We start from the raw sequence: 26,066 nt of genomic DNA on the forward strand, positions 1-26,066 counted from the left end.
TTGTGTGTTTGTTGGAGCTCAATTTTTTTTTTGTTACTATTATTTTCGGTTAAAAGGGTTTCTTATGGTTTTTGAAGAAAAATATGTTGTTCCATTAGTCAACAAAATAAAATTAATTCCGATCCAATTTTTTTTTTGTAAAATACAAAATTTTAACAGATTCTGATCTTGTAAAATTCAAGTTGATGTCTCATTTCCAAATATTGAATTGGACTTAATGTTATGTACTCACAGGTCCCCCACAATGTTCACTCTTTTTCACAAATTTGGTTCAAATCCACTCCCCAAAAAAAAAAAAAAAAAACAACTCAAACTTTAGGGAAGTCAAACAAAATTATAAGAAACATTAAGGACCATTTTGCAATATCTATTTTTTTAGTTCTTTCATAGAACTTTCGCTTAAATCTGCTACAACGCTACTTACTCGGTGTGGACACCTGAAACTAAACCTCTATATATAGACCACAATCTCACTCCCCAACACATCAAACAATAACTTCTAAATCTCAACAGAACCAAAAAAAAAACATAAACAAAGAAGAAACAAAAATGGTGTCTTTTGCAACAGAGAAGAAGCAAGATCTGAATCTATTGTCAAGAATCGCCTCCGGTGACGGTCACGGCGAGAATTCATCTTATTTCGATGGTTGGAAAGCTTATGAAGAAAACCCATTTCACCCAATTGATAGACCTGATGGAGTTATTCAAATGGGTCTCGCTGAAAATCAGGTAATTGAAAAATAAAAATCCAAACTTTTTTTTTTTTGTCTCTCTCTGTTTCTATAACCTAAAAATCTAATTTTTAGGTTTTTTTTTTTCTGAATTGTGTAGCTTTGTGGAGATTTGATGCGTAAATGGGTTTTAAAACATCCAGAAGCTTCGATTTGTACATCAGAAGGTGTGAATCGATTCAGTGACATTGCAATTTTTCAAGATTATCATGGCTTGCCTGAATTCAGACAAGTAAGTAAACTGTTGTTTGAACTCAGACAATTTCATCACTTTTGGTTGTTAGGTTTCAAAGATTTTAACTTTATTGTTTAATTCTTCAGGCAGTAGCGAAATTTATGGAGAAGACAAGAAATAACAAAGTTAAGTTTGATCCTGACCGGATTGTTATGAGCGGCGGCGCAACCGGTGCACACGAGACGGTTGCTTTCTGTTTAGCTAATCCCGGTGATGGTTTCTTAGTTCCGACTCCTTATTATCCAGGGTATGTTCAAAGATCATCAATTTGGTTATTGAATCACATTTGGATTTGGTTTGGTTTGGTTTCTAAATTTGGTTTGGTTTGGTTTCAGGTTTAATAGAGATTTGAGATGGAGAACCGGAGTGAATCTTGTACCGGTTACTTGTCATAGCTCTGATGGGTTTAAGATCACGGTGGAAGCCTTGGAAGCTGCGTATGAAAATGCGAGGAAATCGAATATTCCGGTTAAGGGTTTACTTGTAACCAATCCTTCGAATCCGCTTGGTACGACGTTAGACCGGGAATGTTTGAAGTCTCTTGTTAACTTCACTAATGACAAAGGGATTCATCTTATTGCTGATGAGATTTATGCTGCTACTACTTTTGGTCAATCCGAGTTTATAAGCGTTGCGGAAGTGGTCGAAGAGATCGAGGATTGTAACCGCGATTTGATCCATATTGTGTATAGTCTATCTAAAGATATGGGCTTGCCTGGTTTAAGAGTTGGTATAGTGTACTCTTACAATGACCGGGTGGTTCAGATCGCAAGGAAAATGTCGAGTTTCGGTCTTGTTTCGTCTCAAACGCAGCATTTGATTTCTAAAATGTTATCCGATGAAGACTTTGTTGATGAGTTCATCCGCGAGAGCAAATTGCGGTTAGCTGCAAGGCACGCAGAGATAACCACCGGTTTAGATGGTTTAGGCATTGGTTGGTTAAAAGCCAAAGCCGGTTTGTTCTTATGGATGGATTTAAGAAATCTTTTGAAGACAGCTACATTTGATTCGGAAACCGAACTATGGCGCGTGATTGTTCACCAGGTGAAGTTAAATGTGTCTCCAGGCGGTTCTTTCCATTGCCACGAACCGGGATGGTTTAGAGTATGTTTTGCAAATATGGACCACAAGACGATGGAGACGGCTCTAGAGAGGATTAGAGTGTTCACTAGCCAACTCGAGGAGGAGACTAAACCGATGGTTTCAACAACAATGATGGCTAAGAAGAAGAAGAAGTGTTGGCAGAGTAACCTCCGTTTAAGCTTTAGCGACACGAGGCGGTTCGATGATGGCTTCTTCTCGCCTCATTCACCGGTGCCGCCGTCTCCGCTCGTCCGTGCACAGACTTAAAGACCGTTTCATATTTTGACTAGACCAGTCGTCGTTAATTAAAAGATCAATCCTTTTAAGATTGATTTTGACACATTTGTCTGATTAAAATGTATAGCTACGACTATCAAGTTGTTATTTTAAAAAAAAAATTATGTATCTCATGTAATTTTTAAACCGGGTGAATAATAAAAATGAGAAATCGGAATTTGTTTAACCGTTATTGAACCAGTTCAGATTTCTACTCTTAGTAGCCACTAGCCATGTATATCTGAATTATCATGAAAAGAAAACTCAAATCTCAATGAATTAGTCCCAATTAGGTGTTCTGATGGCTGAGTTTGATGCTTCGCCAAAATTTCTACTCTAAGAAGAAGAAGAAGTGTTGGCAGGTGTTCTTATGGATGGTGTTCCTTTTAACTCTTGTTTCTTTTTTTATAGTTTGATACCTCATGTAATAACAAACGCGCTGCATAGCGACCTCTCCAACCATCTAATCTAATCGATCATTTTGGGAAAAAAAAAAAAAAAAAAAAAAAAAAAAAAAAAAAGATGGCTGAGTTTAGTCAAAATCAAATATAACCGTTGGTTCTACCTGCATAACCGGGAATCTGACATGATAAAACCGGTAAATTGACTGGTCTGTTGTGGAAGCTTGGTTTTAAAATGTTACTTTTTATCGAGAATTGAGATGCTGTGTAATACAAGCAAGAATTGAGATGCTGTGTAATACAAGCAATAGGAGTTGGAGAATTCGGCCCATATAGTCCAGGAAGAGACAACTATTGGGCCATCAATAATAAACCAAAATGAAGATTAGAGATTGGTCTAGTTCTATATTTTCCAATTGAAGACTCATATGATATTAGTACTATAAAATCAATAAATTTATATCAAACATTTTTCGAAACACCAAATATTAAGTTTTTTAATGATGCTTTATTTTTTACTAGAGAATATACAAGAATTGTTGAAAATTTTGAAAAATAAACAAGTTGAAGAAAATAAACAAATTAAATATAAGAAAAACATGAGTAAATTATAAGCAAAACATAAGAAAACATTAAAAATGACAAAAAAGTAGAGTGTAAATTCAATTATTTGTTGGTTGAGGAGGAGAAATGAGAGTTTTACTAATGTAACACATGGTGTTTGCAGGGATGTCCAATTCTTGACAACAAGTGTAATCCATCAACATTGTTTTCAAGCCAATCTGCAAACAAGCATATCACAGTGCTGCTAGTAATGATGAAGCATATCATGTGCATCATGGTTCCATGTGACCAAATACCATGAATGGGTCAAGGAGTGCCCCTTCCATTATTGTGAGCTCGAAGTTGAAACTTGGATGAACCATGTGTTTGATCCAAAAAAGACATCGACTTGAGATATGAAGAAGATGATCATCAAAGGAAAAGTTGGTTTACGTGTGTAAGTGCGGATGAGGTCAAATAAATTACGGAAAGTAAACGATACAAGAAATTTGTTAACGAGGTTCAGTTTTTCCTACTCCCCGGGACCACGTCCAGATTTCGATTCCACTAGAACAAGAAAGCAAATACAACCTATTCGCAAACGCGTAAATCAAGCACAACCCTCTTGATTCACCGCTCCGTTCTATTAACATGAAATCTTAAAATCTCTACCCTTAACTAAACTCTCATGAGCCTAGATTTAATCAGGATAACCTAACCCTGAGCTAAACTCCCCCTGAGTCTAGACTTCAATTCTCCAAGTCTCTAGAACAACCACCACACACGAACTGTCACGCCAACGAACCCAACGATCACCAAGATTCTCCAACATGAACCGTCAACACCAACACACAAATAAGCTTGATCACACAAGCACTTAACCCGCGAAACTACGTCGCACACGATCACACACACAATCTCTCACATCGAATCTCTTTGGGATTTTTACTCTTGCCAATCCACTTTCTCATAAGGTCACGTCCCCCTTATATAATAAACAGAAACTTGCACCTCAAGTTCTTCCAATCACACATAAGAGAAAGTTTCTAAATCCCATAAGGAAAAGGTTTTCCTTTTTGCCAATTTCCTTTTCACTTCAAGCAAACTTCCTCTTTGCTTACATGAATATTCCTTTTATCTTCAAACAAAGATATTTTCCTTTTCCTTGACTTAACAAACGCTCCAACATCCAAGTACTCGAGCTCCTCATCAGCAGTTATGCATCTCATCTTCCTAAATCACATCTTGTACTACTTTCTGTACTACTTCAACGACAAGTACAGAACACCAAAATAACTGCATCTTCAATCTCCCCCTTTTTGACTATGTATGTGAACTCAACAACTCTAGCTTCAATACAACACCAATAACTCTAATCTCCTCTTACTTGAGTCACATCATGGTCAAAAACTAACCAAACGATCGCCTCCATCTAAACGAAGAATGAGATACCATTGCACCATCATCATAATGATTAACTCTCTTAGACCAAATATTCATGAGATGTATGAATCCATAACGCACGATGCTTAGCTTTGTTTTACTTCCTAAACGATTTCCTGAATGATCTCCTGAACGACCTCCTGAACAATCTTCTGAACGATCTCCTGAACCTCACCTTGATCTATCCGAAACAAGACTAAATCTCTATCGAGAACCCGCTCTGATACCAATTGTAAGTGCGGATGAGGTCAAATAAATTACGGAAAGTAAACGAGACAAGAAATTTGTTAACGTGGTTCGGTTTTTCCTACTCCCCGGGACCACGTCCAGATTTCGATTCCACTAGAACAAGAAAGCAAATACAACCTATTCGCAAACGCGTAAATCAAGCACAACCCTCTTGATTCACCGCTCCGTTCTATTAACATGAAATCTTAAGGATAAATCTCTACCCTTAACTAAACTCTCATGAGCCTAGATTTAATCAGGAAAAACCTAACCCTGAGCTAAACTCCCCTTGAGTCTAGACTTCAATTCTCCAAGTCTCTGGAACAACCACCACACACGAACCGTCACGCCAACGAACCCAACGATCACCAAGATTCTCCAACATGAACCGTCAACACCAACACACAAATAAGCTTGATCACACAAGCACTTAACCCGCGAAACTACGTCGCACACGATCACACACACAATCTCTCACATCGAATCTCTTTGGGATTTTTACTCTTGCCAATCCACTTTCTCATAAGGTCACGTCCCCCTTATATAATAAACAGAAACTTGCACCTCAAGTTCTTCCAATCACACATAAGAGAAAGTTTCTAAATCCCATAAGGAAAAGGTTTTCCTTTTTGCCAATTTCCTTTTCACTTCAAGCAAACTTCCTCTTTGCTTACATGAATATTCCTTTTGTCTTCAAACAAAGATATTTTCCTTTTCCTTGACTTAACAAACGCTCCAACATCCAAGTACTCGAGCTCCTCATCAGCAGTTATGCATCTCATCTTCCTGAATCACATCTTGTACTACTTTCTGTACTACTTCAACGACTAGTACAGAACACCAAAATAACTGCATCTTCAATCTCCCCCTTTTTGACTATGTATGTGAACTCAACAACTCTAGCTTCAATAACTTCATCACCAGTAACACAACACCAATAACTCTAATCTCCTCTTACTTGAGTCACATCATGGTCAAAAACTAACCAAACGATCGCCTCCATCTAAACGAAGAATGAGATACCATTGCACCATCATCATAATGATTAACTCTCTTAGACCAAATATTCATGAGATGTATGAATCCATAACGCACGATGCTTAGCTTTGTTTTACTTCCTAAACGATTTCCTGAATGATCTCCTGAATGACCTCCTGAACAATCTTCTGAACGATCTCCTGAACCTCACCCTGATCTATCCGAAACAAGACTAAATCTCTATCGAGAACCCGCTCTGATACCAATTGTAAGTGCGGATGAGGTCAAATAAATTACGGAAAGTAAACGAGACAAGAAATTTGTTAACGAGGTTCGGTTTTTCCTACTCCCCGGAACCACGCCCAGATTTCGATTCCACTAGAACAAGAAAGCAAATACAACCTATTCGCAAACGCGTAAATCAAGCACAACCCTCTTGATTCACCGCTCCGTTCTATTAACATGAAATCTTAAGGATAAATCTCTACCCTTAACTAAACTCTCATGAGCCTAGATTTAATCAGGATAACCTAACCCTGAGCTAAACTCCCCCTGAGTCTAGACTTCAATTCTCCAAGTCTCTGGAACAACCACCACACACGAACAGTCACGCCAACGAACCCAACGATCACCAAGATTCTCCAACATGAACCGTCAACACCAACACACAAATAAGTTTGATCACACAAGCACTTAACCCGCGAAACTACGTCGCACACGATCACACACACAATCTCTCACATCGAATCTCTTTGGGATTTTTACTCTTGCCAATCCACTTTCTCATAATGTCACGTCCCCCTTATATAATAAACAGAAACTTGCACCTCAAGTTTTTCCAATCACACATAAGAGAAAGTTTCTAAATCCCATAAGGAAAAGGTTTTCCTTTTTGCCAATTTCCTTTTCACTTCAAGCAAACTTCCTCTTTGCTTACATGAATATTCCTTTTGTCTTCAAACAAAGATATTTTCCTTTTCCTTGACTTAACAAACGCTCCAACATCCAAGTACTCGAGCTCCTCATCAGCAGTTATGCATCTCATCTTCCTGAATCACATCTTGTACTACTTTCTGTACTATTTCAACGACTAGTACAGAACACCAAAATAACTGCATCTTCAATCTCCCCCTTTTTGACTATGTATGTGAACTCAACAACTCTAGCTTCAATAACTTCATCACCAGTAACACAACACCAATAACTCTAATCTCCTCTTACTTGAGTCACATCATGGTCAAAAACTAACCAAACGATCGCCTCCATCTAAACGAAGAATGAGATACCATTGCACCATCATCATAATGATTAACTCTCTTAGACCAAATATTCATGAGATGTATGAATCCATAACGCACGATGCTTAGCTTTGTTTTACTTCCTAAACGATTTCCTGAATGATCTCCTGAATGACCTCCTGAACAATCTTCTGAACGATCTCCTGAACCTCACCCTGATCTATCCGAAACAAGACTAAATCTTTATCGAGAACCCGCTCTGATACCAATTGTAAGTGCGGATGAGGTCAAATAAATTACGGAAAGTAAACGAGACAAGAAATTTGTTAACGAGGTTCGGTTTTTCCTACTCCCCGGGACCACGTCCAGATTTCGATTCCACTAGAACAAGAAAGCAAATACAACCTATTCGCAAACGCGTAAATCAAGCACAACCCTCTTGATTCACCGCTCCGTTCTATTAACATGAAATCTTAAGGATAAATCTCTACCCTTAACTAAACTCTCATGAGCACTAGATTTAATCAGGATAACCTAACCCTGAGCTAAACTCCCCCTGAGTCTAGACTTCAATTCTCCAAGTCTCTGGAACAACCACCACACACGAACAGTCACGCCAACGAACCCAACGATCACCAAGATTCTCCAACATGAACCGTCAACACCAACACACAAATAAGTTTGATCACACAAGCACTTAACCCGCGAAACTACGTCGCACACGATCACACACACAATCTCTCACATCGAATCTCTTTGGGATTTTTACTCTTGCCAATCCACTTTCTCATAATGTCACGTCCCCCTTATATAATAATCAGAAACTTGCACCTCAAGTTCTTCCAATCACACATAAGAGAAAGTTTCTAAATCCCATAAGGAAAAGGTTTTCCTTTTTGCCAATTTCCTTTTCACTGCAAGCAAACTTCCTCTTTGCTTACATGATTCTTTTTGTCTTCAAACAAAGATATTTTCTTTTTCCTTGACTTAACAAACGCTCCAACATCCAAGTACTTGAGCTCCTCATCAGCAGTTATGCATCTCATCTTCCTGAATCACATCTTGTACTACTTTCTGTACTACTTCAACGACTAGTACAGAACACCAAAATAACTGCATCTTCAACGTGAAGTTCAAAACCGAAGCCAAGGCAAAAGTTGCAACCACAAGAAATTTTTAAAGAGCCAAACTAGGAACAAAGTATGATTTTGGAGTTTTTTTTTCCTTTTGTGCAATACAGTTTTAGTATTAGTTTTTTTTTTTTATAAATTTCTTTAATCTATATTATTGATCATAATCCTTATAGACATCAAATGTGTTTTAGCACGAAAAATTTCACATTTTTATAATTTGTTTTGTTTTTACTAATCAAATAGAAAAGAGAAGATTTATTTTTCTTTCAACTTTGCTTTTTGTTGAAAAACACACAAAGAAATGTATCAAGCAAAGCCAACGGTCATGAGAACTGGTGAAACAATTCTTTGTGGCCCATTTTTTTTGGTTGCATAATTAAAGAGTTTTGTTGAAAAATACTACTAAAGTAAGAAAATTGATGTGAATGTTATCAAATTTAATAATTTAGGTTACAAACAGAAGCAGGGCCGGCCCAGACCTAAAGCCCATCAAGCAGGTGCTTTAGGCATCAGATTATATTTTAATTTTAAGGGGCATCATTTGTCTCATCTATCAGCAAGAGGTGGCGGGTTCGAGTCATATTATATTGAAATTTTAACATTTTTTTTATTTTTGTTGGTAAATGGGCAACAAAAACTTTTTGGGCTTTAGGCATCCAAATCATTTGGGCCGCCCATGAACAGAAGATTAAATAACTCATTCCAACAATTAAAATAATAAAATTTATTTTTCTGAACTCTACCATTAAAAGGAATTAAAATTATTATAAGTGTTATATAACTAAAAGTTTAAAAGTAACAAAATTAAAATTATGACATAAAAAGATCAGCCACTATTTTGTTGCTTTATATGAGCTTGCTTTTATCAGGACAGCCTAATGGTTATAACTTATAAGAGAGATAAAATTTCCTCTACAAAAGCTCACGAGAATATGTTTTCCTTCTGAATTCAATTTTCTTTTCTAAATATTTTTTCTTCTTAATTCAACTAGTTAGTCTGAAAACTGTACCAGTCAAGCCATCATAAGAACAAGCCAATAAATTAAGAGTTTTTCTTTATATGTAATTACATTTTGTTTTTTGGTTGGGAAAATATTTTGATCTTTAGAGATATGTTAGTTTTTGACAGCTAATTTTCCTACGAAGAAACTAGTCTAAGTTTTAATAATTTTTAATCATGTGTTCTGTTTATTCTTTTAATGCTTCACGTGGATAGATAGTTTTCAATTTCTTTTGTTAGTAGCATAGACCATAGTAGCCAAGTTAGTGTCTTATTAATTAGCATGCGAGTTTTGTTTAGCTGTCAAATATTCTGTTGCAATGCTCTAATTTTCAAATGGCGAGAAACGAGCCTAGCTTCTTTTTAAAAGTGTCACTGCAAAAATGCATTAATATTCTGATTTAAAAAATAAATTTTAGTATCACATCTTTTAATAACACTAAAAACCAACCCTCTTATGCTAAGACCATAATTATCGGAAGATCATCTTATGGAGAGAAACGAGCCTAGCTTCTTTTTTAAAGTGTCACTGCAAAAATGCATTAATATTCTGATTTAAAAAATAAATTTTAGTATCACATCTTTTAATAACACTAAAAACCAACCCTCTTATGCTAAGACCATAATTATCGGAAGATCATCTTAATGGTGTGCTTAGAATAAAAAAAAAAAAAATAAGACCCAAACCCAAGAACAGGGCCCGGAACAGGCCAGGAACAGGTCTTGAGCAAGAACTAAACCCAAGAACTAAACGCACTATTCTCATTATTTCTTAATTTTAAATTACTAAGATCACACCAACTGTTTTGGCGTTGCATATGCCCTAATAACACTAGGCCACCATAATTGAAGTTCACAATTTTAATTTATTCTATCTTGATTCCATATTTAGAATTCTATAATTGAAATTAGTACATTTTCGAAGTAGATAATTTACGTGTTCTTGTGTTTCTTGATTGGGAGGAGTAGTATAATCATTTTGGGTTTCGTTCAAAGTTGACAATCGTATAAAAACTGAATCAAAAGTTTACTTGAATATATTAACAAAAAAACAAAAAAAAAGTTTACTTGAATAGTATATTAATTTAGAGAGAAAGTTGTGTCTGCGCTAAGTATCCATACAACGATGGATTAATATTTGGATAACTAACACTAATGTCGTTATGTTCTTGAATTTATTTAAAATATATATTATGTATATAGTGTTATAAAATCTCAGTAACGTGGACGGTCTTGGTGATGGATCATGGCGGCTACAAATGGTGGGAGCAGGTCTATGGGTACATACAATCCCTCTTCTAAAAATCCTCACCTATCCCGATTACTTTTTGCTTAATCACTAGGCTACTTTTTCCGTCTCGATTAATAACTAATCCCTAAAAAAATCAATCACTCGATTACTCTCCACTTTATCCGATTAATTCCCGTTTAATCCGATTATTTTCCGCATATTCTTACATATCCCGATTATTTTTTTATCGCAAATATCAACAACTTTTTTTTTGTTATTCAAACATTTGAATGAGAAGTTTGTGATATTTTACAATAATTTATGTTCAAATTTTAATAAAAATCATAATTTAAAAAATCATAAAAATTTTCCTTAAAATATATTTTTATGTGTTTACTGCAATTTTGAAAACAATATTAGATTAAAATATTTAATTAACTTTAAAACTAATCTCCGATTAATCCCCGATTTTAATCCGATTTTCCGATTAATCGTTAGGTCCATACCAAACGTCTGACTAGCGACTAGCGATTTTTCAAACAAGGCATACAATAATACCAAACGACAGAATTTAAGGATTATTTCTTAAATTTTTAAATTATGGTAAGAATTATATTCAATTGCATGTGTTTATAAAGTGCAAATGCACACATGACTCTGCCTAGCTAGCTATTCGCATATAATTAAAATAAAAAGTCTATGAATTGAATAAGTTTGAATGTTTGAACTCGATTGTATATATGACCCAACAAAAAGTAATCTCATAAAACATATGATGAAATTAGCTATACAAAATTTTCTACCCAATGTATAAGTCTAATTTTACACCATCTGAAAATGTTTAAACGTTAACGTAAAAGTCTATAGAAATTTTCGTTTAGGCTGTTATATACATATGATCTACATTTACATATTTATAAGCCATATATAAAATACGTAACGACATTCGTCAAGATTAGTTGTTGTTTGTTAATTGGGTTGGTAATTAACAACCATTATTAAAACAATTGGTTAAGGGTTAGATATATTGCAAATAAATTCAACTTCATTAAAATACGTCACATGCCATGATTTGTCTACCAAATACAATTAATTAACTTACCGACTTTCTCGACGAAATAAAAAGGTTATCGAAATTCTCATTATGTAACCTTTATTTCAACGAGCAATCTAGATAGGCTAATAAAAGTAGCCATCGTACGTAACATCATGCAAAAAAAATATAAATAGCTTTGGAATTTTTCTAGTGTCCTGGCATGGCAAGTTGAATAAATACTAAATTGAGATGTCTCTAGTAGATAGTCCCGAAGAATAGGACTTAGACCAGAAGATGTGATCTCGTCCCAGACGCTTTCGTAGGGCAAGCCACCCCAGTCACTATAACTTCAGTTCAAGCAAGGTCAATCAACATATAATGCTAGACAACTATGTCAATAAATAGTTGCGTACATCGCTCCATCAAACACTATGTCCCATTCCCGAGCAGGTCAATTACCGCGACCAATTTCTTCACCGCAGGTGCACACTATATAATAAAAGAATGTGAGCGATATATACGAGAAATTATGAACAATGATCCTCTTGGGACCCTTCACCTATATTACCTCTTCCTCATCTGGATCCCTTATTGTCCAAGTTGCATTTCAAAGAGTTACATCCCCACTCCGAGAAGCAACATTCATCCTTAATTAAACTCTTTTACTAAACAGTAATCGAGACTTAGATCTCTCGAACTAAGACCTATAGGCGCTTAATCCCCATTTATTTTCGATAATCGGACTTTCAGTCACGTTGATTCAGTATGACTAAAACGTTAAAGGTTTTATGAGAGGACAAACTTATTTTTGTTCTTGCATAAGTTGTTTTAGCCATGCTACTATATATTGCATATCGTTACCCTTCCGGAAGGCGGTCGGAGAAGCCTTGCTTGATCATTTCCAGCGGATAATTGATCAAGTATTCGATTCTAGACCATCTACCTTTCATTCTGTTTTAATTTAGAGCACTCGACGTTCCATCAAAAACAATTCAACCGTTCAGAAAATCTCCAAAATATCTATCCCGGTGAAGGTTTTAAACGTTTTAAAATATTTATTAATTAATTTTATTATTCAATTTAACTTAGTATACTTTATATAATTTAATGTACTTAAATTAATATTCTTTAAATTACATTGTAACCATTTTATTTTATTTATATTTAATGTACTTAAATTACATTTATTATATCTTATAAACATTTGGAAAGAATTTGTCTCTTTTCACTAATTTTCTTTAATTATATAGATATACGTACACCATAACTAATATTTAAGAATAAATTAGAAAATAGAAATAACAATAAGAAAACACAAGGCAATAGTATTTTTATGATGATAACTGAAATCAAACAGGAAAAAATAGAACATGTTAGGTAGCTTCTTCCTTTTTTTTGATAAAATAGGTAGCTTCTTTCTTCTTGTTCTCTTGTCCTCATTGCTTTATCGTCTCACGACCAACACTATATATAATCCCTAACTTGGGAACTCTTATTCTCCAAACATTTTCAAATCAAATTTTCTAAGTGTCTCGTATAAAAATGGCGAAATTCGGGTTGGCTCTTGTGATGATGATTCTTGTGATTCAAGGGTTTGTGAGATTTTCAGAAGCACAATTGAAGATGGGATTCTACGACCAAACTTGCCCTTACGCAGAGAAGATTGTCCAAGATGTTGTCAACCAACATATCCACAATGCACCCTCTTTGGCTGCTGGGCTTATTAGGATGCATTTTCATGATTGCTTCGTGCGGGTATTCTTTTTCTCTTTTCTTTTTGTATCAAATTTATCGTATACTAGACTGATTATCATAAGCACACTTAATAAATATAGATTATACTACCCAAAAAAAACATTATGTGTTAGTATCATCAAAATATTACAGAGGCTTTAACAAAGAAACAAAAAATTAATTCAGAGATATTACTTTAGCCATGCATTAAATCATATAGTATATGCGAAAACGTTTAGTTTTGTATATAGATAGCTATATTAATATGTATGCATGGTTTTGACAGGGTTGCGATGGTTCGATCTTGATCAACGCGACATCGAGCAACCAACAAGTCGAGAAGCTTGCTCCTCCGAATCTAACTGTTAGAGGTTTCGATTTCATCGATAAAGTAAAGTCTGCTCTAGAATCAAAGTGTCCTGGAATCGTCTCCTGCGCTGATATCATTACCCTCGCTACTAGAGACTCTATTGTTGCAATTGTGAGTATGCTAATACTTTAGTTAATTACCTCGTTTTGACCAATACACAAAAACTAACCAGTTTTGATTAATTGTGGCTTAGGGTGGACCGACATGGAATGTTCCAACGGGACGCAGAGACGGACGTATCTCTAACTTTGCCGAGGCTAGGAACAATATTCCACCTCCTTTCGGAAACTTCACGACTCTTATAACCCTCTTTGGAAACCAAGGACTTGATGTTAAAGACCTTGTCTTGTTATCCGGTAATATCCAACTCCAAATTGTCTTTTTTTTGTTCGGTTTATAAAATTTTGGTTGAGCTAAAACTCATAGAAGAAACAAAACACTGCGTTTTGATTTAATGGGTTATTTAAACGGTGTCGTTTTAATTTATGGTATTTAAACAGTGTCATTTTAAACGTTTTAGGTGCGCACACTATTGGAGTGTCTCATTGCTCCTCCTTCTCAAACCGTCTCTTCAATTTTACCGGCGTTGGAGACCAAGATCCGTCAATGGACAGCGAATATGTCGACAATCTCAAGTCACGGAGATGTTTGGCTCTCGCCGACAATACCACAACGGTCGAAATGGATCCCGGTAGTCGAAACACCTTCGATCTTAGCTACTACCGTCTGGTGCTGAAACGTCGTGGACTTTTCGAGTCTGACGCTGCATTGACTATGAATCCCGCGGCATTGGCTCAGGTCAAACGCTTTTCCGGAGGATCGGAGCAAGAGTTCTTTGCTGAGTTCTCGAAGTCCATGGAGAAAATGGGAAGGATTGGGGTCAAAACCGGGTCGGATGGGGAGATCCGGAGAACATGTGCATTTGTTAATTAGAAGTGTTTCTAACTTTTTCTTTCGAATCTGTTTTTTTTTTTTAAATATCGTTATATTGGTGGTTTTGTTTTTTTGTCAACTTTTTGGGTGTTTAGTGTTTACAATTTCGAGATATGTATTTGTATGTGGTTCAATAAATTTCACGTTTGTGAAATCGTTGTACTAACATTTCCATCCATTTATTTTTCAAGAAAAATTTGCTTTAACATTATAATTTTTTTTCTAAGAAAGCAATAGATAAATTTGTATAATAAAACAGAAATGTTTTTTTTTTGTTCATCAACAAATATCATCAATTTAAGAAAAAAAATTTAACAAGTTTTATAAAAGTGACTAAGTTTGACAAAAAAAAATATATGTAAAAGAACATTTAAAACTGAAAATATGTTGTGGGAGATTTCACTTTAGTCAAGTGGTTAAGTCCATTTGACTCCATCTTCTCCACCGGAGTTCGACTTCAATAAATCGCGTTATTATGCGTAGTATGAATTGGTTTGATCGGGCCTTGTCGATCCAAAAAAAAAAAACTAGAAATATGTTGCCAAATCTTTTTAACTTTAGAAAATAGTAAACAGTGAACCAATTTTATTAGAGAGATTAAAGTTGATGAAAAAAATTATATGTGCAAGATAACAAAAGCTAGAAATATGGTGCTACATCTTGAGATAAATTATTATTTTAAATTACATCGATTAGAAATTATGATTAGCAAAATTATTAAATCGAGATACAAAAATTATTAAATTTATTATTCTTATTAGTAAACATAAAAGGTTTGAAAAATTATGAATAGAAATGATTAAATGTTTAAAGATGAAAAAAAGGTTAGGAAAACTTTTTTCTAGATTTTTTTTTTTCGTAGAAACTTTCTTCTAATTTTGTAACTAGTTTATTTTTCATATCAATCTTATTTTGATGTCAAACGAAAAAAAAAAAACAATCTTACTATTTCTTCTAAAAATGTAAAAGAAATTATATTGGGCCACATGACCCAAAAGGGTAAGCTCAATGCTGGAACAAAAACTATATCGGGCTGAGTAAAACCCATTGACCCACTTGTGAATTGTGATTATCCGCGAGACTGCGACTTCTCTTCTCAAATTTACCATTGATAAAGCTACTAAACACAAGTGTAACTTAGTGTAAAACTCAATGTGTAAGAAGAACTTTTACATACGAAGACTATACTTTACTTACCTACCTTATACCAATCTTTAGAAGATACATTGTCCAAGCAACATATCTTCTCTTGAGTATACATAAACCTCAGTGTAAGAAAATAAAGACTTAATTTGTTTGTCTGCCAAGGTTGATGATTCCATTGATCAAAGAGAACTAGAACATCAAATACTAACAATAGAGTTTTGCAATCTAAGTTTTACACACACAAAAAAAGGAACATGGTGTATACATATCTTATAATTACGAACTGTAATTTATATACATCAAAGATTATCATTCATAAATAAAACAATCAAAAACCTGTAATTTTACTCTTTTCTTTAACCAAAAGAGTTACTCAAAGATTAGGTTTTTCACACAAGAGTTAGAGATTACAATCAGTGATCAATCACTTCAAGAATCTCACTTCTGCTTTTCACCAATCTATGAAACACTTCTCTAACTCTTCTTTGTAACCCTTCAAGCCCATCTTCCATTTTCCGGCAAATCTCCTCCATCTCCGCCACTTCCGCCGTCACATCATCCTCCCCATTAAACCTAAACCCTTCACTGAACTCCATCATCTTCAACCCAATCCTCTCCATCCTCTGCATCTCCTCCATCAATCCACCGCAACGCGTCTCCTTCCGTTTCATCTCTTCTCCGATCTTCTCGGAGATACTCACGGCGGCGCTAGCCCAAACCTGATTCTTCGGCAGCGGTAAATGAACCATTAAGCCGTTACTTGTTTGACAAGGAACCGCTACAACTAGCGTCCACATCACCATTACCATCACACTACTCATTATATACATCGGCGACGCTTCTCCGCCGCGTGGCGCTACGAGATTCGCCGTCATTGCCTGAATCTGCTTCGCCGCTGACCAATTCTTACTCACACACCCTCCTCCTCCGCTTCCGCCGCTACGTCGACCAAACGAAGACCACTGCTCCGTCGATGACCTCCTACCACTTCCTCCGCCGCTGCTACCGCTATTTTTATCAACGTTTAAAGCGGCGAGGAGGCTTGTAAGAGCCCGTTTAGCTCTCCTAACGCTTCCGTCACTTAACGGCGTTTGTTTCAACGCCGTAACAGCAATCTCCGCACAACGCTGGATTTGTCTGACTGAGTCAACGCCGTTGACTACGGCGGTACAAATATCAAGAGCTTTAACAATCCGATCAAGCATCTCCGGTACAAGCTTATCCAACGGAGGCTTCGAGATCTGAGACGGATTCGTTGTTAAAACCGAACGAAACTCCGATTCTATAGACATGAAAACATCAAGAAGCTTCCTCAGCCACTGGATCGAAAGAATCGGGTGAGATTCCGGCGAATCCGTCGGTGGTAAGAGCTCGGTGAAACGCTCAGCTGCGTGTTTCTGAAAATCTTCGAGTTCTTCGAGCTCTTGCTCGTGATTAACCTCCATGGAAACAACCTGACTGCGACGGCTGATTCGACTCAAGAACGAACTCTGATGCTCCGTCGCCGGCGCCATCTAAACGGAGAGATTACAACAAATTTGAGAATCTTTTGTGGGAAAAAGAGAGAATTTTGATAAAGCAGAGAAGGGTTTTTGAGATTATTGACCAGAGAAGAGAGTCATTATAAGGGAGAAGGGGATAGATAGATTGCGAGAAGACATGTTTTGTCTGGTAGTGAGACGAGAGACTTGTTCTTCTTTCTTATTTTGGGTGTGATCGGTGAAAATTTAAGTAGAATTGAGAAGAATTATAAGGAGAGAAGAAAATAAATCTATACTATATAAAAGTCGAGACTATAAGCTCTTAAAAGCGTCTACATAGGATTTTAAACGACCAATCGCGATTAGACATCTCGTTGATTAACATATTTTGATTATGATAATTTTCTATATTAAAGTTTTATCTAAAAAGAAAAGAAAAACAGTAAGAGAAATATTTGAAAATATAGAAATATTTCTAATTATATTAATCTTGTGTAATTTGAAAATATAGAAATATTTCTAATTATAATCAAAATGTTAAGTTTAAATTTTTATAGAAATATTTCTAATTATAATCAAAATGTCAAGTTTAAATTTTTAAAGATAATTAAATTTATAAAGATATATATGTAAAGAATAGAAATGTAAACTTTTGAAAAACAACATATGGAAATAAGAAAAACAATATATACAAGAAAACAAACGTAAATTTTTGAAAAACAATATATGAAATACGTTAAACTTATATTCTTATTTTGTTAATCTTCTAATTTTCCAACAAAAAATAGAATATTAACAAAAAAAAACATATTCGATTAACTCTAGATCTTTTCAATATAAATAATAACCGGAGGCATCTGATTTGATTATAATTTTTAAGCTATAAATTTCAAGTTGTTAGTAACAATTAGGGTTGATTACTACTTTTAATGGCGCTTCTTTTTATATTTTTCATCGCTTTTGCCACTACTGGCACTTCTCTCTCTTTGTCGGGCTGTTTCTGTTTTATATTTCTGATAAACCCTAAAACATGTGTTTGTGTATGATGTTATATATGATTTGATGTTGTTTGCGTAAAAGTTTTGGGTTTCAAGAACAAGAAGGATCGATGACAAGCATCATTGGTCGATGTTTGTACTCTTTCATATCGGTTATGAATCATAAGACCTTGATTTGATTATTTGAGTTAATTTTTTGCTTTTACAGAAGAAGGATCAACAACAAGCACATATGTTTTATTAGTTATATATGGGATCATGTTCATGTTGCTTCCTCCGCAAGTAATTTACAATTTTATAGCATTAAGGATTTTGGTTTGAAAAGTTTCAAAACGTGTGGATCTTAAATCGAGTATATATATGTGTGAAAGTATCAATAATTTAGTACATGTGGTGGCTATGCTGGTCTTGAATAACACAAATGTTATGAGAAAATAGGCAATTATTCTGGTCTTGGAGGTTACAGGAGGTTCGCTGGGAAACAAGTTGTGTTACTCTACGACAAATTCTTTTGAAAGCTTATTTAGTGGTTCTAACGAATTCAGCATCAATTGCTTGTGCCCAAAAAGTGCCACATGCTAATAAATCTAAGGAAGTGGTGGTGGTGGTGGAAGTTGAGGAACATACATGTAAGGCCATACAAGAAATCTCTCTTGGAAAAGATGTCTAGGCCAATATAGGAAAAATTGTTTTACGTTAAAATGTGGATACAACTATGGCTAATAAGGTAACTTCTTATGTGATTCTGTTTTTTTTTTTAACTTAGGTTTTATATACTTCAGTTGGATGACATCTAACCAGGCAAAAAGGTATAAAGACTTGTGTTGAAATTGTAGAAAAAGTTGTTATTATTGGAGTACCAATTTCAATCAAAAAAGGGAATTGAAGAGACGTAAGAAAGGTAATACATTTAATTGATAAGAGTTTTCTTGCGTTATAAATAATTGACGTCATAATCTAGGTAGCAAAGAGGGTTGTTTTCCATGTAAAAAATGAAGGAGAAAGAGAGAAACGCGGATACATTGGCGACCAGCGAGAGAGAGAGAGAGAGATAGATAGAGAGAAAACCATTGTCGTGAGAAGATGTTCGATTGTGATACCATAAGATAAACTTGGATTATCATTCATGGAAAAGAAAAGTGAGAAAACAGTTTAACATGACCTTTTTATTGTAACGTTTGGTTCATATGTAGCTAAAACTTGATGGTGAGGTTTCTGATATTAGTGTCTTGAGGTTTAATGGTAGGATATAGATTTAAACGGATTTTTAGAAGAAAGCTTCTTCAACTTGTTCGAGAAGTTTTCTTCTAAAGTTTCAGATCTAACAAGCAAAGTAGAGACATGAATATCCAAACGTACTCGATATAATCTGAAATTTGGTAAGAGTATTCTGGAGACGTGGAACAAACTTTTGGTAGATAGGCGTCAAATTTCGAGTTCAGAAGGTCAAATGAACGACGTTGTTTCGGGTAGTTAATTCATAGGCTTATGGAGCTATGTTTGGTTAATGTTAGTAAGTTTATATTTCTTGCTTTATTTTTGACCACATAATAATAAATGTTTTACATAGAAGAAGATAGAGAGGATGAGGAAGAAAGTGAGGAAGAGGAAGAGGAAGAGTATAACGAAGAAGCGGAAAGTAACGGTGACGACGACCATGAAAAATTGACAATGTAGATGACGAGAATGAATATGAAGAGTAAGAAACGATGAATGTGAAGAGAAAACGAAGATATAGGTGTTAGCGGCCAATTGAATATGAGAAAATAAGATTGATTCATGATTCTTTTGATAAGATTTTATTCTTAAACACTATTGATTTTTATAATTGTGCATTTGAACTGAAAATTTTGCTTTAATAGTAATTTAAAAATTATCATCAATCATATATAATTTTCACCAAGATATAACAAATAAACCCACGCGTAGCGTGGGTCCAAAACCTAGTTTTTAGAAGAATTATTTCTACTTTAGTTTTGTAGAGGGAAAATTTTCTCTACTTTTTGGCTTTTTCAGAAGAATTGAGAAGAAAACATTTTCTTCTTGACTGGTGTAAATGTAGAAGAAAACTAATTCTACTTTTTTTCTTTTCTTCTATTAATGTCTTCCAGTCACACCCTTTGTGTTTTTCTTTTTCTGTATATAATTGTATTTTTCTTCACTATTTATTTCCCTTCCTATTTAATTTTGGAAGTTGCAAAAAGGACCGAAAATATTAATTTTAATGCAAAAATAAGTTGCCTAAATATTTTCTTGCAAAATAACTTTTTGTTTATTAAAATTTTGTTTCAAATGCAAATAGTAACTTACAATAATATTTTCTTGCAAAAGTATTTTCTTATCCAACTTTTTTAATAATTATTACCGCCATTTTAAAATATTTTATTCACATTTTCTTTAACATAGACAAACAATTGGAGTTTTTTCGTAAATAATAGAGGATATTTTTTGTAGACTACCAGTAAAATCTAGATATAGTGTTAAATCCAAAACAGTTTTTATGCCATATAAATTATACGTATGTAACTGAGTTTTTTTTTTTTTTTTTTAGTAGCTGAATCTCTTAAATTGTATCATGTTTTCAATTTCATTCATTTGTCAAGTTAGTTGTTAATCAAATTTTCCTGTCATTTAATTTTTAAGTCTTCTATTTGGTTTTTTTATATATTTATTGTTTTTATTTTTTAAGTCTTCTAGTATTTGTTATTGGACCAAAGATGATATCTACCAAAACAAAATGCATAATAAGTCTAAGAATTGCAGTTAACATTCAAATCCAAATAATTTTTTTATGGGAAAAGCGTAGGTGTCGTGTTCGAATCCTAACCCTTGTTCAAAATATCGCTAGGAGTTAGTCGGGCGGTGAGTACGGGCCTAGCGATTAATCGGAAATCGGAATTAAATCGGGGATTAATCGGGGATTAATTTTCAGTATTTTTATCGACATATATGTATAGAAACTAAATATTGGAACATAACTTAAAGAATGACTTGGTCCAGTGGCTTGTTGCGTGTAGGAATCCTAACGAACCGGGGTTCGAACCTCGCATATGTTTGTTTTGGCTCTTTTTTTTTTTTCTGGTTTACTGAAATGACAAAAATGCCCTCGTCTTCATCATCATTCTATGCGACGTCAAACCCTAATCTCAGCCGTTTTCATTTTTTTCTCACGATTATTATCGTTTTCTCTTGTATTTTTAGTGATTTTTACCCAAATATGATAGATCTATACTTTAAAAACTGATTTATACCTTTATTTTCCCTAAAAATAAAAGTTTCTAACATTTCCCGATTTGTTAGCCGAATTGACGAAATCGCGGCGGCTCCTGACCGCCGAGCGCCTAGTCGCTGATTATGCGGCCGCGGAAGCCGCGTTTTTGAACAGGGATCCTAACACGTATAAAAATAATCATACAAATTAAGACGAAAATTGTAACACCACATATATCTAGCTGAGACAAATTTTGTAGTTAATTTAGTTGAGTGGAATCTTATAGCATCACGTACGCCAATTTGACAATAACTATCTTAAAAAGCTAGTCCCATAAAATCTAGGGTCCACTCATGACTCTACAAAGGCCCTAGTTACTTAAATAGTAAAGGCTATATCGTTAGCCATGTTGTTCATGAGCGTACGCTTGGCCTTCACACTCCTAGTTGAGTGGTCAAGAGCAGTCCAGAAAGCCTTGGACCATCTAAAATGTTTTCATAATAATAAACCGTAACCTTCTTCCATGATCAACTTTCTAAGCAAAATTGTAATTTCTCTCCTAATAGTTAGAGTAAATGTATAATCTATTTTATTTTTCAGAATGACATATTTCACTTTTATTTTACTTTGTTTTCTATGCAAATGAACTCGATTAACCAATAAAATTTGTGCTTCTTTGAACAAAAAAAAAATCAAATTTGTGCTTAAAAAATCAAAAAGGCATACATTGTTGTACAATTGCAGCATAAAATGGCAATGAAGGTTTATTAGTCTGGATTATATGCTAACTCTTACTAACTTGTCATTTAGGTATGAATAAACTAACCTATAACCAGGTATCAAATATCTGGTCATGTTACATATAGTATTTTCTATAAATTCATTTCTATAAGAAATGAATTACACTAAAATAGTAAAATCTCCCAAAACTAAACCCACTATATGGCTCCAAATGATAACATAATAAAAACATTCAGCCGGATTCAGCCAGATTCAGCAATTCCGCAATCACCATTTGCATAAAACTAAATTCAGCTGAATTCAGCCAGATTCAGCAGTTTTTTCAACACCAACAGATATGTAGATATATTCATTTCTTGTAAAAGTTCGGATAATAACGAGTACTTAAATTGAATTAAAATATTTTGGATATCAAAAATTATACAACAAATTTATATTTTAAAATAAGTTAAATTATACATATACGATATATGGATAATTCAGATGCATAATATATCACTACCAGAATAGAAAAGAGACGAATTCATGTTCGGATAACTATAGATAATTTTTGATAATTTTAAAAAATTTTAGATAATTTAAAATAAAATTTTAAAACTTCACAAAACAACGTAACTCATACTAAAATATTACTTAAAATATAAAAAAATTTAATAATTTTCTTAATCAGCCTGATCATATTATTGATTAAAATACTAGAAAACAATAGAAAAAATAATTAGATAATATATATTTTATTATCATGTTAATTTTTGAAATCAAGTTTTCAATAATGCTTTACAAAGCTTTTCATTAATTATTTACATATTTTTCATAGTTCAAAAATTAAATATGAAAGAATAACTCAATTTTGCTAACCAATATATTATTTATATTAGTATTAATTTTAGATAATTTAGTATTTATTTATTAGTATAATAGTTAATTAGACCATTGGATAATTTTATATATCTAGTTTATTTAGATATTTTTTAATTATTCTATTAATATTCATAAGTATTTGACGATATGTTTCAGTTAAAGTTTTAATTATTGTGATAGATACTACTAAAAATCACAAAAAATTCAGCTAGATTCAGCGGTTACCATTTGAAAATGTAAAAATTCAGCTAGATTCAGCTGAAAATCACTAAAAATTCAGCCAGATTCAGCAATTCAGCCGGATTCAGCCAGATTATTCGAATACCATTTAGACCCTATATTTTCGAAAATAGCTTGGATACATTGAAATATATTATTTTGTCTAATATATATATATATATATATATATATATATATATATATTCTCTTTGTCTAAATACTGATTTGACTACTTATCAATGTTCTAAAAACTGTACGCGTAACGTGTGTGTATTGGGGTTTGGAGATTTTCTGCCCATTTTAAGCAGTGTTCAAGAAAGCGTTAGGCGCTAAGCGGGCGGTGACCCAGTGCCTAGCGCCTAAAACGCCTAATCGGGGCCTAGGCGATTTTTAAGGCGGTTTAAACGTTTATAACATAAAACATTATAAAGATGATATTATATATAAAAGTTATATAAAATATCTATATAAAACTAAAAATTATGAAATTATAAACAAAAACTAAATAAAACATTTATTTATATTTATATTAAACAATATATGAATATTTATAACTATATATATAAATAAAACTCTAATTAAAATTGAAAAAATACACTAAACAAGTTCTATATAATTTTAGGCGGTCAAGGCGGTTATTTAGGCGTCGCATGAGAGCCTAGCGCCTAGTCGGGGCCTAGACGACCGCCTAGGCCGCTTTTTAGAACACTGATTTTAAGTAGTAAAAAGTATTTTTCCCCAGTAATTGATTAAAACTGAAAATACGAGTTCTTCATGAAAAAAATAAAGGAAACTGAATTGAGATTTTATTTAATGTTCGCCACCGAAATGGATTTATCACAAAAATGTGTAAAGAAAGGAATCAGACCGTTTCGACTGAAAAACTGAACCTCTTCTGAAAAGTCTCCATCAGGTTGAAAATGTCGTCGTTGTCAGAAGCAAAAGGATAAGATATTATATAATTAAAAAATCAATTTATTGGCTAATAAAAATAATAAATAAATTATGAGAAAGCAAAAGCCAAAAGTTATGACAACAAAGGGAGAAAAGAAAGCTTTGACTGAGTCATGCACATCTCTTCCATAGTTCCAATAAATTCTGTTTCATATTTTAAAACAATTTTGAATATATGATGAAATTAAGAGAAATAATATCCATGTAAAAAAAAAAATTAATATGCACAAGCAAAACGAAAATTATTGTTAAGGTTAGCATGCAATTTATAGTTATTTAATTTTAGAGAATGTAAGAAAACTAGAAACGATAATTTTTAATCTTTTTGTTTTGGTTGGTTACTTTATTACAATTAGTAGGGAACTTTAGCATTTTTTTCTTTCCATTTCCTCTGCGTGAAATAAGGATCATTAATAATGGTAGTTTATTCGAAAATGGTCGGTTAAAGTTTACAGTTGATGACTGCTAGAAAAGAATACTGATAACGGTTATAAACATTATGGTAGTGATTGGTGACACACAAAAAGCGGTTTTCCCCACTTTTTTTATCAAAAACGCAATGACTTTACCAATCATAATTTTTTTTGGAAATTTGCGTTTTTCGAAAAAAAAAAAAAAAAAAAATTTTGCGGTTTCTCCAACAGATTAAAGGGTGGACCGCATTTCAAGTCTATACCCAGTGGTTTTTGAAAAACGCAAACAGATAATGGATAGAAGTAAAAATATGTAATATTTAATTATTAAAAATAGCCTATATATATGTTACATTTTCTATCCAGCTAAACATATCTAAAGATTTTTTTCCTTCCATCCAACGTGACCTACCTCTCTCTTTTTTTTTTTTTTTACAGCATCTTTCCTTTCCTAATATTTCAGGTAATATTGTATTTATTTTATAATTTTTTTATAATCACATCAAAAACCATGGACGTGAATGTAAATGTGAAATATTTTTTCATAATTTTTTTCCAATAATATTAGCTTACTTATAACCTATTATAATAATAATTTTTAAACTTCATGAAACTAAAAATAGACTAATATTACTTGTTTTTACTTAAAAATGTTGCAATACTTATAAATATAGTATGGTCTTTGTTAAATATATATTGAACAACAAGTAAATATATATATATATATATATATTTAAAAATTTTACTAAAAAAATAAAATACTTATATCTAATTTATTTATAAAATTGCAGAGTAATCGTTGGATTTATTTAATGTAGATATGTCTTCCAGCCGAACAGGTTCAACTCATCCAATCGAAATTTCAACTGCTTCCACTGAAACAACAATACAGATCCAAGATGATTACGATGAATTTAAAAAGGCGGAAGAGATATTCATTGCGCTAGACCTTCCTAAATATACTAGATTTTACTGGACATACATAAGTACACTTAAGGAGCAAGCATTATGGCGTAAGTATTTCATTGACATAGCTGAAAGCACCGATGAAAATAAGCTACAACTGCTAGAAACTATAACTGGTGTTTTACGGAATAACGAATATATGCGAGAACAATTAGGTTCAAACCAATAATAGTATTTTTTTATAGTGTTGTGCTTTTTATGATTAAAATTTTTAGCAATAATTATGCCAAATTATTTTTTATTGATCATCAATATTTAAAGTTCACAAATATATGAAAATGTTTCTTTATTACCAAAAAAACACTAATAATATTAGTATATTTATTTCTAACATATTTATCTATAATCGGTAATGCGTACCGCTTGTTACTTTTTTTATCATTCAAACATTTTATTGTGTACCGCAAATAGTTTTTTCACCAATCAAACATTATTCCGTACCGCTTATTTTGTACAAACCGCACTTGTCCCGCAAATACTTTT

At 33.4% G+C, this 26,066-nt stretch overlaps 3 protein-coding genes and 1 long non-coding RNA gene across 4 annotated transcripts; 3 read left to right on the forward strand and 1 right to left on the reverse strand.

Annotated features, from left to right (window-relative positions):
- The first annotated feature begins 375 nt into the window (after window positions 1-375).
- Window positions 376-2,514, forward strand: LOC9308639 (1-aminocyclopropane-1-carboxylate synthase 6). The gene is made up of 4 exons (XM_002872524.2): window positions 376-729; window positions 832-963; window positions 1,053-1,213; window positions 1,302-2,514. The coding sequence occupies exons 1-4, from the start codon at window positions 550-552 to the stop codon at window positions 2,314-2,316; spliced, it is 1,488 nt and encodes a 495-aa protein (XP_002872570.1). The 5' UTR covers window positions 376-549; the 3' UTR covers window positions 2,317-2,514.
- Window positions 2,515-12,967: 10,453 nt separating this feature from the next.
- On the forward strand, window positions 12,968-14,799 carry LOC9308640 (peroxidase 39). The gene is made up of 4 exons (XM_002872525.2): window positions 12,968-13,311; window positions 13,577-13,771; window positions 13,854-14,016; window positions 14,181-14,799. The coding sequence occupies exons 1-4, from the start codon at window positions 13,099-13,101 to the stop codon at window positions 14,591-14,593; spliced, it is 984 nt and encodes a 327-aa protein (XP_002872571.1). The 5' UTR covers window positions 12,968-13,098; the 3' UTR covers window positions 14,594-14,799.
- Window positions 14,800-15,955: 1,156 nt separating this feature from the next.
- On the reverse strand, window positions 15,956-17,442 carry LOC9308641. Its single transcript, XM_021023417.1, has one exon. It carries the CDS (start codon window positions 17,251-17,253, stop codon window positions 16,153-16,155), a length of 1,101 nt encoding a protein of 366 aa, XP_020879076.1. The 5' UTR covers window positions 17,254-17,442; the 3' UTR covers window positions 15,956-16,152.
- A 7,572-nt stretch (window positions 17,443-25,014) lies between these two features.
- LOC9310756 lies at window positions 25,015-25,765 on the forward strand. Its single transcript, XR_002331568.1, has 2 exons — window positions 25,015-25,080; window positions 25,436-25,765. It is a non-coding gene; the product is annotated as an uncharacterized LOC9310756 (long non-coding RNA).
- Window positions 25,766-26,066: the final 301 nt, after the last annotated feature.

This window comes from Arabidopsis lyrata, assembly GCF_000004255.2.
Source record: "Arabidopsis lyrata subsp. lyrata unplaced genomic scaffold ARALYscaffold_6, whole genome shotgun sequence".
In the NCBI taxonomy this organism is placed as follows: Eukaryota; Viridiplantae; Streptophyta; class Magnoliopsida; order Brassicales; family Brassicaceae; genus Arabidopsis; species Arabidopsis lyrata.